Source organism: Muscardinus avellanarius (genome assembly GCF_963383645.1).
Source record: "Muscardinus avellanarius genome assembly, chromosome: 4".
Taxonomy (NCBI): domain Eukaryota; kingdom Metazoa; phylum Chordata; class Mammalia; order Rodentia; family Gliridae; genus Muscardinus; species Muscardinus avellanarius.
In genome coordinates this window covers 67441475-67458541 of record NC_137789.1, presented here as the reverse complement: position 1 = coordinate 67458541, position 17067 = coordinate 67441475, and the positions used below count along the sequence as shown (strand labels likewise).

At 42.9% G+C, this 17067-nt stretch overlaps 1 protein-coding gene across 1 annotated transcript in view; it reads right to left on the bottom strand.

The window, feature by feature from the left end:
• The window catches only part of SLCO5A1 (solute carrier organic anion transporter family member 5A1), a gene marked incomplete at both ends in the record, with an annotated part of 169378 nt that overhangs the window by 89424 nt on the left and 62887 nt on the right, over nt 1–17067 (bottom strand). The window contains one exon of the mRNA XM_080694766.1: nt 4182–4314. Coding sequence (XP_080550892.1) covers nt 4182–4314 — 133 coding nt within the window. The remainder of the gene's footprint in view (nt 1–4181; nt 4315–17067) is intronic.

Sequence of the window (17067 nt, the reverse complement as noted above, 5' to 3'; positions counted from 1 at the left end):
GTAATCTCCGCCTCCCCCTTCAGCCCTCTGGGACTCTCTCCACAAACTGCTTAGATCTCCCGAAGACCCTTTTATCCCAGGTGTCTCATGCTCGCTCCATGAGATGGCAGGCAGTGGACAGGAGGGACACAGTTCACAAGCTGAGCTGTCTTTTCCACTCACTACTAGGAGATCTGGGGAAAATTGTTGTACTTTTCCAAACTGTCTTTCTCACTTTAAGGCCAGGAGTAATACGAAATTTCTGAAGCCTTAAATTTAAATAATCGTGCATTTAGTGGACCTGATAATAGGCCTGCCCCCAAATCAGCAATGCAACTAGCTAATTAATTTGTTTCAGTGGTTTGGTTTTATTTTTTTATTTTTTGAGGGTCTGGGGATATAACCTAGAGGCATCTGATGTCCCAGCTACACCCCCTGCCCGACTTTTTATTCTTTTTATTTTGAAACGGGGTCTCAATGAGTTGCAGAGGGCCTCACTAAGTAGCTGAGGCTGTCCGCAAACCGCGATCCTCCGGTCTCAGCCTCCCAAATGCTGGGATTACAAGCGGGCGCCACCACGCCCGGCTAGTGGTTTGGTTTTATAGATCTGCTCTCAGCCTTTCTGCTCACTCACCCCTAGTCATGGATCTAAAGTTTCACACTCAGCCCAAAGTGAAAGTATGTAACAGGCACAGATTAAAATAATAACACAAAGTTTGGGATCATTTCAAAGCAGAACAAACCAGCCCACATTATGACACGTGATACTGTGGGGGATGCTGAGGGCATCACTAAAAAAGGGCACTAAGTAAGACTAAGACAAGAAAGTGACATTATATACGAAAAAAAAGACATGTCGGTAATAGCTGACATCAAAAGGCCAGGGCAGCTAAATCCCTTCCAGGAAGCATTACAAAGGCCTTCCCTAAGGGCTGCTCAGCACATCCACTAAGAGCTCTGCCCTGGAACCTGTCCCGGACCCCAGCGCTCACTGGCTCTCATGTTCATGCAAGTATTCCAACTCCCTGAGCGTCCATTCCCTCACCTGCAAAATGGGCATAATATTAGTGACTACACATGGTTGTTACCAGGCTTACATGAGAATGTTTGTAAAGCTCTTGGAATAATGCTTGCACCGTAAGCACCCAATAAGTCCTAGCACTTCTCCATTCATCCCTTCCTTCACTCCTTCAGCACATATGTATTAGAAACCTGTCATTGCTTTCTAGGCATTGTATCAAACAACTATAAATTTATTTAAGGTAGAAATCATTTACAAATAGGACTATTCAATAAACAAAATTCAAGTTTGTTTGTTTGTTTGTTTGTTTTAGCAGGTCTGGAGATGGAACCCAGAGGCATTTGACCTCCGAGCTATACCCCCTGCCCTATTTTTTATTCTTTATTTTGAAACAGGGTCTCACTAAGTTGTGGATGGCCTCACTAAGTAGCTGAGTCTGTCCACAAACCGTGATCCTCTGGTCTCAGCCTCCCGAATGCTGGGATTACAAGCGTGCGCCACCACGCCCGGCAAGTTTTATTTATACTAGGATTTAATTCAGGGGCATTTTACCTCCAAGCTATACCCCAATCATATTTTATGTTTTAATTTTGAAACAGCGTCTCACTAAGTTTCTGAGTCTAGTATTTTTAACATGTGATCCTCCTGTCTCAGCCTACCAAGTACTAGATTATAGGTCCGTGCCACTGTGCTCGGCTCAGATTAATTTTTAAATAGATCCCTGTTATACAGTGCTATATTGATAATCTTTATCCGTTATATAACTAATACTGAGCCACTGAAATGGATAAAAACACTTGACCACTAAACAAATTCAAAGGACTGAACAGCTCTCACATACAGGATGCCAGGAGCAGGAGCCATTTACAGCTCTCCATATAGACTGGCATTCGTTCTTCACGACCACCCCATGAAGTAGGTACTGCAGCTATCTCCTTAATAACTGAGGCACAGAGAAGTCATTTCCCCAAGGACACACAGCTTTGGTTCATCCCAAGCTGAAGTGCTCCTCCTAAGTCCTAAGCATATGCAGCAAGACCGTGAAGATCCAGCAAGTGGGAGAGCTGCAAAGTGCACACCAGGAGGTAAGCCCGGGGAGTGCCTGTTAGGGTCTCCAGATCACACCATTTTGCTACCAGCTAGGTTTACATCTACTAGAAAAAAAAAAAATTTTTTTTTTTTGGCGGGTTTGGAATGACCTCCAAGCTACAACCCCTGCCCTAGTTTTTATTCCTTATTTTAAAACAGTGTCTCACTAAGTTGCGGAGGGCCTCACTAGGTAGCTGAGGCGATCCTCTGGTCTCAGCCTCCCGAATGCTGGGATTACAAGCGTGCGCCACCACGCCCGGCTTTCTACTAGAAATTTTTAATTGACAGTATAAAGCGCTTGTATGACTAAAGCAAAGCACCTGCTGTTCCTGCTTGCTGACCAAAACTGGTTCTTCTAGTCTTTCTCTCCCTCCCAGTGTTTCCCTTATCACCATGTGCTTCTCAGGACATCTAAAGAGAACACAGAAGCCAGGCATGGTGCCACATGCCTGTAATCTCAGCACTTGGGTAGCTGAGACAGGAGGATCACAGGTTTGAGGCAGCCTCAGCAACTTAGTGAGACCCTGTTTCAAAATAAAAATAAAAAGGGCTAGGGTGTAGCTCAGAGGTAAAATGCCCCCGGGTTCAATTTCCAATACCATACACACTAAAACAGAATGCAGAATATTCACTGCATATTCATAAATAGATATTAATAATCTAGTTATATATCAATTTTAAAAAAAATCCCTACTCCGATCTATTTCAGAACTGAAAAGAAAACAACCAAGACCAAAAGTTTCACTCTTGGGTAAAAACTTAAAACTCCCATGTTACTCCCCTTTCACAGAAAGGGAAACTCCTCTTCATATGATTTGAAAATTCTACCAGGGCGAGATCATCTGTCCTTGATACTTGCAGTTTCAGTGAAGATTACATGGGAAAATAAGAAGTGTCATATAAATCAATTGATACTTGTTAACTGCTTTGAAAATCGTGGTAAACATTATTATTGCCAACCTCAAAGTTATGAGGTTATTATCCTATATAAAGAGAGAATAAGTTACTCTATGTAACTCTTTAGAAAATAATCTCCTGACACATATAATTTCTAATACTAAAGTATTAGGACAATAATGTTTTCAGTTAGTGCTTTTGTAATCAAAATTCCAAGTTGAGGACCATGAAGAACTCCGACACAAGCCCTGATTATTCGGATAAATAACAAGCCATTCAAAGTGGAAGCTCAACTCCTGCAGCAAGTGAGAAAGCAGCTAAATCTTCAGCATACATAGGGAAACAAAATATGACCAAAGAGAAAAGATTTACCCAGAATGTAGTGATGGAAAAGTAGGGCTGGAGTTCTAGGCAGTGGCATAAGGTTATAAAACCGAAATACAGCTATAATAAGGAAGTGAAGAGAAAGTAACGTCTTGAAGGCACAGGGAAGACAGGATTAAAGTAAACTGGAAAGTCCCCTCGCAGGCACAGTAGCCTTTTCTCTATAGTCTGATCTCCAAGACACAGTCCTAATCCTGGAGAATGCAGATGAAGACATTGTCACCAAAGCCTCTGTATTAGTTTCTTATTGCTGATGTAACAAGTCATCTCACGCTTAGTTACTCAAACAACACAAATGGACTATCTCATGGTCTGGAGGTCAGAAGTCTACTATGGTGTTGGCAAGAAGGTATTGCTTCTGGAGGTTCTAGTTAGATGTAAGAACTGATTTTCTTACGTTTCCAGCTTCTAGAGTTTACCTGCTTTCACTGGCTCACAGCCCCTTCCTCCATCTTCAGAGAACACCACTCCAACTTCTACTTCATCAACTTAATCTTCTCCAACTTTGGGCCTCCTGCCTCTCACTTTCCTTTAACTAGTAATGGGCCCACCCAGAATGTCTAAGATAATATCCCCATCTCAACATCCCTAACTTGATCACATCTGCAAAGTCCCTTTTGCTACAAAAGGTAACATATTCATAAGTTCCAAGGTTAGGAAATGGCTAGAGGAGGGAGTATTATTCTGCCTAGTATCCACTCTCAAGTGACTTTTAGAAATTTTCATCTCTTTGTTGGGGAGGTTTTAAATACAAGGGTACTTACGACTATCATTAGTAAGAAGTGAAATAAAATTGAGAAAATGATCTTACCAATTTCCAATGAAACGAGGGTCACTCTGGTCAAGGTGAACAGGATTTCTGGGATCCACATAAAAACCAATAAGAAGTCCACCTAATAAATATCCCACTGCAGGGCCAAGCGCTCCCATGACATACATGATGGCTGAGAAGACAGAAAGGGCAACGTGAAATGCAGCAGCGTTTCATAAGTGCTAACAGTTCTCCAACCTCACTGCCATGCCGCAGATCTGTCACAGTTTAATCCCATTAATGACTCCTAAAATATCTACGTTGACATTTGGGCTTCGAACCCTGTCATTTTTTGCTCCGTGTCATTCTTTTACAGTATCAGAATCACCTGGAGAGATTTTTGGTTGCTTCTGTTTTTGTGTTGTTGTTGTTGTTGTTGTTGTTGTTGTTGTTGTTGTTGTTTTTAATATAAATGTTCAAGTCCCAACTCAAAACCACTTAAAGCAAATATCAAAAAGTAGAGACCCACGCTAGCTAATGAAGCAGTGACTAAATAACCAAGAAATATTTAAAGAAAAAAAAAGCCTCACAATAGGAAAAGAAAAAGAGAAAAAAAATGTTGGTGTCACTTGTCCTGAGTGGATGATTGTAGCAAGATGAGGAAACCCAGAGGCTGGATTTAGACGCCCTGGTGAGGCTTCTCGAGGCCCCTCCAATTTATAATCAAATAAGGTGTTGCAATGCATTTTATTTGTTGTTAACAGAGTAATCTTACTTAAAAGAGGAATAAATCTCCCTAAATGGCATGGAGATTTGGTTAGGAGGTCCAAACTGAAAACACCAACCACAGGCGGACCAGAAAAATCATGTTTAAGGCACATGCCCAAAGAATCAGGTGAGTACATACCTTACTATTGGTGGATCAATAAGGCGGATGTTTTTTTAAAAAAAAATTTACCATTTAAATGAACTTATACAATAACTTCAAAACTGTGCCAGTGTCTATACTACATTGAGATTATCAACTGGAAAGACAAAAATTCAAATATTCAGATAGTGGTTCTACTTGGCATTAAAATGTGACTATTTGGAACCATCCAGGTATTTAGTAGTATCCCAAACAAAATCAGAATATTCCACCTTCTGTTCACTTCCTAGCTATCCTTTTTGATATCACAAAGAGCAGATAATATCATATTTTAAAACTTTATTTCCTAAGTAAACCATTTCCTTTACTTTGGGTATTTGTAATAAACTGCTCTAAATTACATAGTGCATACAGGCCATAGACCATAATCTGTCTAGACAAATTAAGTGATTGCTTCAGAAGAGGGATATATTTGATAAAAGTTTTATCTGAAGATATTCTGAGCTTTCTGAATTAGTCACTCTTTTCTTAAGTGCATGGTCTGAATTATGTATGAAATAATGTGAAATAAAAAATTTTATGTATAAGAAATAATACCTCTGGTGAATAAAAAAATGTGTTTATACAAGATAGGCAGGGTAGCGCACGCTTGAAATCCCAGCATTTAGGAGGCTGATACAGGAGGATTATGGTTAGTGGACAGCCTCAGCTACTTAGTGAGGCCCTCTGCAACTTAGTGAGACCTTGTTTCAAAATAAAGGATAAAAAATAAGGTTGGGAGTGTAACTCAGAGGTAGAATGGCCTGGGGTTCCATCCCCAGTACTACACACACAAAAAAAAGAGCTTATACAAACAATAAGATAATTAGCACTACTTTATTTATTTTTAACATTTCTATTATCACTCCATAATATGAAATTCTAAAATGCCAATCTTAAACTTGTGAGATAGGATATGAAATTCCTTGAAAGTCACAGAATAAATCTAGCCAACTCCAAACTCATTTTTTTTCCTATTCAAACTCAGTTATTTGGGGACAGATTACTCAACCCTTTGAGGGCATGGCTGTGTGTAAGGCGTGATAACTAACTCACATGTTGGCTGTTTCTCCTTCCATTTGCCACACTGAATTTTGAACCACTGAACAAATAAGAAAGTTTTGCCATATCTTTTATTTTATTTATTTATTTTGGTGGCACTGGGAGTGGAACCCAGGGACTTTCTACCTCCAGGCTATACTCCCAGACCTATTTTATACTTTATTTGGAAACAGGGTCTCTCTAAGTTGTTGAGAGCCTCACTAAGTAGCTAAGGCTGGCTTTGAACCCGCGTGATCCTACACGCTCAGCCTCCCAAGTGCAGGGATTACAAGCGTGCACCACCATGCTCAGTTTGCCATATCTTTTAAATAGCAGTATATTTACCAGAAAGCAAACTGGAATAATTAGAATGGCCTTATCTCACCTTACAACCCACGCCTAAGTCAACTTTAAATAATCTTGTATCTCCTATTACTTCGGGCCACAGACAAGAAGACAATAATTTAACACCTGCTCTCTCACTTTTCACACCATTACGGAAGAGGAAGCAGTGTTTATTTTACAGAATCATCTGCTTGTAACAATAAGACATTAGGCGCTGAGACTTCTCCATCTGTGTTTGCAAGTGGGGATTGGAAGCACACCTGCGTGTAACTGGTGCTCTTTCAAATGCATGCTTTTATAAACAAAATCAGAATTTTGATAAATACCTCGTTAATCTCTTTGTTCGTAGCCTAGACTGTAGCTCAAAAATAGAAAGTAACTTTCCAGCTACAGGTATTCCCATATGCATAGGAAGATAAAATTTGTGTTTACACCTCCAGGCAAGCTGGCACCATTTACAACTTAAAACTATAATGAGGCCAAAATGTGACATGAATCATCCTCCCAAAATAGTTCTACTGGCACGAAAGAAACTGTCTTACAAACACAGACAGGGAAAAGGGTATTTCCACCACACTGTTGATGCCTGGGGCGCTTGACTGCAAATCTTGGAGCGCCAAGCAGGACGTGCCAGGAGTGTTCCAGCAAGACCACGCGATTACCCGGCAAATGGAAAACTTACTCAGTAATGCTCACCAAGAAACCTGAGCTCCCTTATAAAATATGAATAAAGCTTTTTTAAAATTCAGCAGTGTAATCAGAAACATTCACTTTTTTACATAGCAAGTACTTAAAGCCCAACAGAAGCACTCTCATACATGCATGTGTGTGTGTGAGCACACACGCGCACGCACACCTCTTAACCCAGCTCCATTTAGTAAGTAAAGCTTTCTCTGGGAAGAAGTTAATGCTTTCTGGCCACTTAGTTATCACTTATTTGATGGATTTAACCATGGCACTCATTCGAAGCCTTGGGACAAGCAAGTTTTTGAAGCAAAAGTTTTGATCATGCACCTTTTTGGGCAAAAACTCCTAATTACTCCCCACTGGCCAAAGAAAAAGACCTAAAGGGCTCTGCTGGGAGTTCCAGGATGAGATGAACCAGCCTCCTGCTGCCTTCCCAATCTTAGACTCATAAGAGCAGAAGGAGAGCAAGGTAAGAAGAGGCCTGGGGAAAGGCACCACCCATCCTTTGCTGACCTCACCACACCCTCCCTGGCCCTTTCTGCCTGTCTGCACCCAGTGTACTCTTCCGGGCCCAAGTTTGGCCTCGGCTGTTCTCCTGGAAGCTTCTCTTTTCAGAATCCCTATTCCAGTGGCTCTGCACTCCATCACGCATCTCCTCGTGATGGAGTGCATTTCTCCTCGATGGATGCACAATTCTGTGTAGAGAAGTGCGCATACTATTCCTCTCTCACACACAGCTCACATCTAACATGCCAGTAAATCCCACTGGTTCTATGGCCGAGTCATGTTCAATACCCAGCCCCCTCTCATCGCCCCTACTGCGGGCTGAGTGGTCCAAGCTGCCGTCCTTGCCCATCGTCTCTGGGCTTTCCAACTAGCGTCCCTGCCTCTCACGGGCGCACCTCAGCACAGAGCCTTCGTCAATGACCCTGCAGAAACAGGAGCCAGATCCAGCCACCTCCTCGCTCACGTCCTCATGGCTTCCCACGCCATGTGAGGTTGTAGGGACCTGCCCACACACATGCCCTGCCCGGCCACCATCACCTCTCGGGCTTCTCTCCTCCAGTTCTCCTTGCTTCCAGGCTCTGGTCTGGCTGACCTGCTTGCTCACTCATCTCCAACCTCCCAGGCAAGGCTTCTGCCCAGGGAGGGCCTCACCACTTCTGTGTGTGTGTGTGTGTGATGAGCACACCTCCCCACAGCACCATGTGTTTCATTTCCTCACTTCTTCTCAGTTGTTCCTCAAATGGTTCCTTTTTGCTGACACCTTACTTGGCTGCCCTGTCTAAAAACTGGAAACTCTCTCCCCGTCCTTCCCACCCCTCTCCTGCTTTGCTTTTCTTCTTAGCATGTATGGCCCCCAACACACCGTGTTTTGTCGGTTGACCTGTTACCATCTATGCTCCACACCTGGCGCACAGCTTCTAGTTTCCTGTTGTATTTCTAGTGCCCGGACAGTAGGGGGCGCACAACCCAGATTCACTCCCAGCTCCTCACTCACTGAGTCAGGGCTGGGGTTGGATGCCTCTCCAAGAATTCAGCCTTTGGAAGCTCAGTCCCCAGTGCGGCGGGCCGAGAGTGGGACGTCTGGGAAGTGACTGGCTGTCATGAGGGCTCAGAAAGGAGCCCATCCTCGAGGATTCACGGACTTTCATGGCAGTTATGAACACAAGCGCTCTCTGGTACTCCTGCCCTGCCTCACCACGTGATCCCTCCACCACCTCATGATGTGGCAAGAATTCCCTTATCAGATGCCAACCCCATGCCGGCATCCTGCTCTTGGACTCGCCAGCCCCCAGATCCATGAGCTAAAAAAAACCACTATCCTTTACAAACTATCTGGTGATTAGTTTTACATCACAGTGACCAAAATACCCGGTGAGAACAATTTAGAGAAGTAAAGGTTTATTTGGGCTCATGGTTGGCCAGCTCCAAGATAGAAACATCACAACAGCACAGCATGGCAGAGGCAAGCTCATCAATCCGTGGAAGCCAGAAGCAGAGAGATAAGGAAAGCGGCTGGGAGAGGTGGAGTGCCCAAGGCCACGCCCCCAGTGAACCACCTCCTCCAGCCATGCCCTCTCTCTGAACCTTGCTGGATTGCCAACCCATGAGCTTTCCTGGGAAACATTCCATATCCAAACCATAACACCTGGTCTCAGGTATTTTCTTATAGTAACAGAAAATAGACTAAGATGATCAGTGAACCTTCTGCTATCACTTAAAAATGGTAGATGCCAATGATGAAACTCTTCCTCAGTGTGTGCCATCTCCTAAAATCTCAGCTAATGACAGTAGACGTCAATTCATATTCATAGAGTGAAATGTACAGGTTTGCCAGCCAGATAAGGATGGCAGCCTGAGAAACTCAGGATTAAGTTTCCCCGGGACTCAAGTCTTGTTTTGTTTATGGCGTACTTGATTAACTGGTACCTGTGATTGCTCTTGAGTCGGGTAAGGAGAATATGTGAGTTCTAAACCAAAGCCCCTGATGAATAGCAACTGACACTAGAAAGCCATGCCCCGCAGGGAAACAAGCCTGCGTGCACTGCATTCAGCTCCAGCCCGGCCCAGGGAAGGGTCCCATGGACTGGCCTTCCCGATGGCCCCTCACAGCACGCCACCGCACGTCTCCAGCCCTCGTGAAGGCCACCAACTCTCCTCATCTCCTCTTTCCTCATCACAAAAGCCAAACTAAGCTGCACTGGAAATGATCTTTAATGGGGCGGTTCAGTGGTTGGCCGTCCGGCCATGGGCCATGCCAGCCCTGGGAAACCAAGAGGCCCAATCACACCTAACAAAGGTCCTAGTATTGTGGGCAGCTGCAGAGTCACCCCCTCCCTGGCCTCACACCCCAAAGCATTGAGTGGGCTCAGAAGCCACTCCTCGTGTACACACTCTGTGGCATTTGGCTCTGACACAAGGAGAGGGCATCACAAAGGCCTGGCGCCCCAGGGGAGAAGCTATGATTCAAGGCTCAGTGATTGGTACAGCTAACACGGACTCTGCTGTGGACGCGGGAGAGGAGTGACGTGCTGTAATTAGCTGGGGAGGGAGGAGAGAGAAGGCTTGGCAGAAAAGATGACTTTTGACATAATCCTCCAGGGATGGAAGAGAGGACACTAGAGGATGAGCAGCTTGTGTGGGCAAAGGCATGCAAGTTTGGAAGTAGGTGAAGTGTATTCAGAAAATTGTAAGAGATCTTGCACCTGAGAAAGACCAAGAAGAGTGACGGCTGCTCCACCACCCTAGTCCATCCCGGGGCCTTCACACATGTGCCGCTGTGAGCAAGACGCCAGACCCTCTTCTCTGAGGACAGTGAGGACCACTGGTAGCACTGCTTTCCTCCCATCTGTGGCATCTGGAAATGTTTGCCATGTGACAGTCGCTTCCACTGTGTGATGGAGGGCAGGCCCGGCATTTAGAACGGGAGGTCAGGCTGCTGGACCTTGGGGTCTCCTGAACATTTGCATTTTGTCCCTCCCTCTCTCCTCCGCACGAGTCAGTGAATTCAGGTGACAGTATACAGTACCATTTCTCTTCCAGAGGCCTTTCTGACCCCCTACACTTTTCCTGCCGGCCTCATCTCTTAGGGGTGTGAACAATTCCCCTTAGAATTCATTCTCTCCATTTATGGGCAGAACTCAGTCTATTAAATTAAAAAAAAAAACATTCCCTTCAACTGGGGTGAACATCTTTTCTTCCCTCCTTCCTTCCTTTCTTTCTTTCTTTTTTATTTTTTTGAGGGGAAGAACCCACCTCCTTATGCACACAGTCTTGATGGCCTATTTCCCATGGGACCATGTCCCACATAACTCATTGGTAGACAGGTAACCCACCCTGGACCAATTAGATGCCCTTGTCCCTCGAAGACCTCTACCCCAGGTGCCCGTGTGACTTTTTTCAGATCTCTGCCCAAATGCCAGAGAAGCCCCAGCTCCCCGGGTGTCTCCACACAGGGCCCGCCTTCCACCAGTGCTCCTTATCAACGCAGCCCTCAGGGGACTTCATGAGAACACACACGACCATCCATGACATGCTCCTGTTTATGTGGTAACTATCTGTCTCTCCCACTGGAATGTGAGTCCCATGAGGACAGCTTTCACAGAGGTATTATCAGTGCCGAGCAGTGCTGACTGTAAGTACTACTAAGCGTTTGCTGGTTGGAGCCAGGATGAAGATACAGACTTTGAATCCTAAGTGAAATAATCAAAGCAGATAGATAAGCTTTGTCCTTACAACACCATCTTGAAGAGTCAGTCATCCCTTGGCCTCAGCTCCCTCGGCCCCTGGAGCTAGCTGTCCTAGTGAGCCATCTCTACCCCCTGCCTAGAGAATCTCTCTCTTATTTACCAACTTGGTTCTGGTGGTTTACAGCCACGGGGCCCTGGCTGTCCTCTTACCTCTCCACGGCCCCCTCTGTGTTTCCTGGGTCCTTGGAGCCTCCATGGAGACCAGCCAGCCTCAGGCTGCAGCAGCCCCTTTGAATCTGATCTCTCATATATCAGGCTCCATTTCCAAGTTGCTCCCCACCCCCAGGTCCTCGCTGCTCCTTGTCCATGGCTTCCCCACACGCCCTCCAGCCCAGGACCTACTTTCTCAGTCACCCCATGTGGCTGTGGACAATCCTGAGAACTGATACTGACAGTGGATTAGGTCGTAAGTGTAATCTAGGTCCAGACTCTGCATCTGGGCTTCTGACCAACAGTGTGACTCATTAACATTCTGTCTCCACACCTACAGTACTCAGACTGTACACCCGGCCTGGGACACAGTGATAGGAGCCCACTGTCCTGCATCTATCATCTGGTGACACAGCTACTGCAGATAAGGGACATGAGAAGACTTCACAGTTCACTGTGATTTCACCGCCCCGATAACCAACTCTGATTCTCCTTCCATGGTTCCCTAGAAAATAGCCAAAGTACTGCACCCTACAAGAGCACCATATTTGAAGAAAGTAATCTTTCACTCATTCCTTCCACTCACAAACATGGGCAGATAAGAAGCCTTGATCTTGGTTATTTTGAGCAGTGATTTTTTTTCTTCCTTTTAAATGATTCAGTTACTTTGACACAGGCCTGACAGCCAAAGGCCAGCTGCCATGACTGTCAAGGAATGAGCTATCACTTTGCTAAAACATTCAGAGAGCATCTCAGGTCATTAGCGAGAAGGGAAAGGGCCTAAGTCAATTTGGAAGGCTTTTTCTTTACTACCATAGCAAGAAGTTGGTGGTCTAAATTCACTATCTTCCTTTAGAAATATTTTAAAGTAACTTGAAAATTATTTAGTGTACCATTTAATCACTAAAAGAGAGCATACGAGTGCATATAGAAGCATACAAATGCATACCCACTGCACTTAGTTGGGTAGGGAAGCAGGGAGCGCTTCAGGTACATTTAACATGTGACTTTAAAACATTAATCGGACCATCTGTGAGTGACACTGTCAGATCCTTGGGAAGTTACCTGTTGGCTGTCATGAAGGCCTGAAAAATATGAGGCCCAATTTTTTAAATTATATTTTGGAGTAAAAAATAAACTAAAACATTTATATTAATTTTACCTCAGGAAAAAATAAGACCAGTGTTCTAAAAGTGGGTTCTGGTGGGTGGACACATAACTCTAAAAATTTAGTAAAAAATCACTAAATTATATACTTAGGGTATATTAATTTTATTCTATGTAAAGTATACCCCCCAAAAAAGTCATTTAAAAAACCAGATTAGATTTAAAAATACCTATATGGTAAAAGTTGTTAGCTAAGGGTAGTATAATTATAATGTTTTGTGTGTGCATGTATGTGTGTGTTCTTTATAACTTTCCATATTTTCAGGGTTTTTATTTTTTTTTACTTTTTTTATTGGTGCACTGTATTCACACATCATAATGGGATAAAAAAAAAAAAACTTTTGTAGACATACATGCACACATCGCCCAATTAGCCCCTACCCGATCCCCACCCTGTTCCCTCCCCATCCCTCCTTCCCATGCTTGGCTTAGTGGTTGACATCTAGTATTATAGCAATTTATCCAAAATTAACAATGATAATCTCAAAGAACAGTTTCATTTGTCTGATACCAAGCTTTTGATGACTTAAAGATAACATTTCAATATTTCTTTTTGCTTTCTTTCTTACCAGAGAATATTTTTTCTTTTTTTTTTAGGTGAAACTCTCATACATTTATTTATTTACTTTTCAGAAAAAAAAATCTATCCTAATATGGAATATGGACTCTAGATACCCAAAACGATCTTGAAAAAGAACAAAGCTAGAAGATGTATATTTTCTGATTTCAAACCATATAAAGCTACAATAATTGAAACAGTGTAGTACTGTTATAAAGGCAGATATAAAAACCATTGGAGTTAAAAGCCTAGAGATAAATTCTTCCCTATATTGTCAAGTTATTTTTGACAAGGTTTGCACAAACATTTGGTGGAGGAAATAATAATCTTTTAACTAAATATTGTTGAAAAATAATAATTACATTAAAAGAATAAAATTGGACCCTTACCTAACACCATATACAAATATTAACTCAAAATAGATAAAAGACCTAAATATAAATCTTAAGACTATAAACTTTTAGAAGAAAATATGGGTCATTAAACCTCACAACGTTGAAATTGGCAGTGATTTCTTGGATATGATTTCAATGGCACAGGTGAGAGAAGGGTAAACAAACTCCCTAAAAAAAAAAATATTGTATATCCAAAGACAATGTAAACAGAGTTAAAAGTTACTGACAGAATGGGATAAAATATTTCCAAATGCTATATCTGAAGGTATATTAATGTTTGAACTAGAAATCCTAAAAATTAGCAACAATAAAAGCAAACAATACAATTTAGAGATAGGTAAAAGACTAACATAAATAATGAATCTCCACAGATAACCAATCTTAGTTGTCTGTTGGATGGAAAACCTTGTTTCTCTGGTTCTGGTGTGTGTTACCTATTTCTTCTTTGTAGTTAATCTCTTTGAGTATTTTCTCTAGTGCTGGTTTTGAAGACATAAATTCCTTCAGTTTCTGTTTGTCGTGGAAGCTTCTTATTTCCCCATCTAATTTGATAGAAAGTTTTGCTGGGTAGGAAATTTTTGGCTGGAAGTTGTTTTCTTTCAGAGTTTGGAATATGTTACTCCAAGCCCTTCTGGCTCTCATGACTTGGTTTGGGAAGTCTGGAGTGATTCTAATTGGTTTGCCTCTGAATGTCACTTGGCCCTTTGTTTTTGTTGCCTTTAAGATTCTCTGCTTGGCTTCCACATTGGTCATTTTGACAATTATGTGGCGTGGGGATCCTCTTCTCCGATCCTGTCTAAAGGGGGTTCTATAAGTTTCCTGGACCTGTGTATCGACCTCTTGCTCTATGTTTGGAAAATTTTCTGCTATTACTTCCTTGAAGAGATTGTTGATCCCTTTGGTTTCACCTTCTTTTCCCTCCTCTATTCCAATTATTCTTAGGTTAGCTCTCTTAAAATGGGCCCATATTTCTTCAATGTCAGATTCCTGCTGTCGGATTTTTTTCTTCTAAATTATAAACTATGCATTCATTTTTGGAGTGATCATCTTCTAAGAGTGAGATTCTATTCTCAATGTGGTCTAATCGGTTGTTTGTACTTTGAATTGAGGACTTTACTTCATTAATTGCATCCTTTGTCTCTCTTTGGCTCTCTCTGAATTCTTTTCGAAACAGCTCTATTATTTCTACAGTTATTTTCCTGATTTGATCTTCTAGAAATCTCTGATTTTCTGTTTTATCGGGTTCTGATGTTGTGGGGTTGTGGACATTCATTGCTCCATTGTTATTCCTCTTTCCCATGATTTTGGAAGTTTGTGCCTTCTCTGGGTTCTTCCCTTGGGTCACTAAGACTTCTTTTAAGGTGCTCTGTATCTCGAGTCTGTGGTATCTCAGTCCCCACTACTCCTTTACTAGGTTGTATCGCAGAGTCTCAGACCCAGGGAGTCAAATGAGGCTGTTTTAGACCTTGGGGGGGGGGGTGTCAGGTTGGGCGTTCTCCTATGGTGTGATATCTCTGCCACCGCCAATTCCCCACTGGGTCAAGTCCCTGGGATTGCAGTACTGGGATTTCTCCTCTAGGGGCCGCAATTTGACTTACTGTTGTTGAGTGCGCAGATGGAGCTGTAGTGGACTTGGTGAATTCGCTGCTGTTGCCACCAGTGGCAATATGGTGTTGCTTGCACGCCCTCGGCCGTGAGGCTGGCGTATTTCTTCTTTGGTTTTGAGCTTTGCTCTGAGTCCCTGCAGGGTGTGCTAAGCCCAGCCCCTGGGAGCTTTAGATGCTCCCTGCACCGAGAAATCTGACGAATTCCACCCGGCTGTTCTGCAGAGGCTCACCTTGGCACACTGTCCACCGCTCCTCTCTGGAGCCTGATGGGCTGTTGAGTGCATTGGTCTGGTACCGTCCAGTGAATTTGCCGCTGCCGCCGGCAATAAGACGCTACTGCCGCGTCCTTGGGGATGAGGCTGGCGTATCTCCTCTGTGGCTCTAAGCTCCTTTCTGAGTTCCCCTCCTTTCTGGAGCCTGATGATTTTTTGTTTCTCTGCTGATGGTGTTTTCTGACTATGAAAGGTGCTGATTTTGTAGTAATAGAGATTGGTTGTTAGCGGGGCTCGTAAGCTTTTCTCCATCACCATCTTCCCAGAAGTCTTCAGGGTTTTTAAATTGAATATAAATTAAAATAAGCAAAAAATATTTTAAACATATCTTCTGGAATACGTATCTTTATCGCTTTCAGCTACTAATATCCCAATCATCAAGTATGTCATCTTTCTGTAAACTTAATACATATATGTAAAAAAAATGAATCATGGTTACCTGGGAACTAAGGATATATGTATTTGTGGGGTTACTGGGAGTGGAAGCCAGGGGCCTCCTATTTACTCCCAGCCCAAGTTTTTATTCTGAAACAGTATCTTGCTAAATTGTCAATGGCTTCACTAAGTTGCTGAGGCTGACTTTGAACCTGCAATCCTGTCTTTGCCTCCCAAGTACTGGCATTACAAAAGTGCATCACCACACCTGGTGATTAATATATTTTTTAAGTGAAAAAACCCTTGCAGGCTGATGGCCTGTATTTGCAAAATCAATTTTTCCAGGATTGGCAATTTCTCAAAGATCCAACTTATAAGGTGTAAATCCCAAGCAATATTTCAACTGAACTACTCATGCTGAAGTAAAATGGTACCGTAAGTATTATCAATGACTACCTTCCCAAAACAAATCTATGCACTTAACACCAGTTTTACTATCCAATGCTAACAACTCTAAATGGATGGAGGGTTCTTTTCCAATTTTTAGATGAGAAAGCTGAGTCCCCGAAGGCTAAGGAGATCAGCAATTGGGAAGTGACAGAGCCGTATTTGAAGTTGGCTTTATCCAAAAACAGTCTATTCTCTTTCCATTTAGGGGCATGTGTCTCCAAAATATATAGATGACAAAGCCTTAATGATGAGAAGTATATAGGTCTCTACCATTGAGGATATTAATCTTATAAGAGCTAAAAATCTCAAAATATTTTAGGGACTATTAATAGCAGAAATCTTAAATACATTCTCAACAAAAAGGAAGTTCATGATTTAGACTTCCATCTCCAATTTCATCCCTAATTGGCTGCCATAGGATGGCGGGAAAATGTATGATATCTGAAAAGTACATTCCAAATATGTTGCATGACATTTTCTTTAGTAATTACAGTGAAGACTCAGAGGAGGTTAATAGCTGTTTAAATATATCTCCTGGGGCGGGGGGGGGGGTAAATCACTGCCAGGAAGCATCGTCCTGGTAAACAGGCCAAGTGTAGCATACTATGCTCTCCACGCATTTGAAAAAGTATGATTCAAGCCCGGTGTGGTGTTGCACGCTTGTAATCCCAGTACTTGAGAGGCAGAGACAGGAGGATCCCAGGTTTGGGGACAGCCTCAGCAAATAGTGAGACTGTT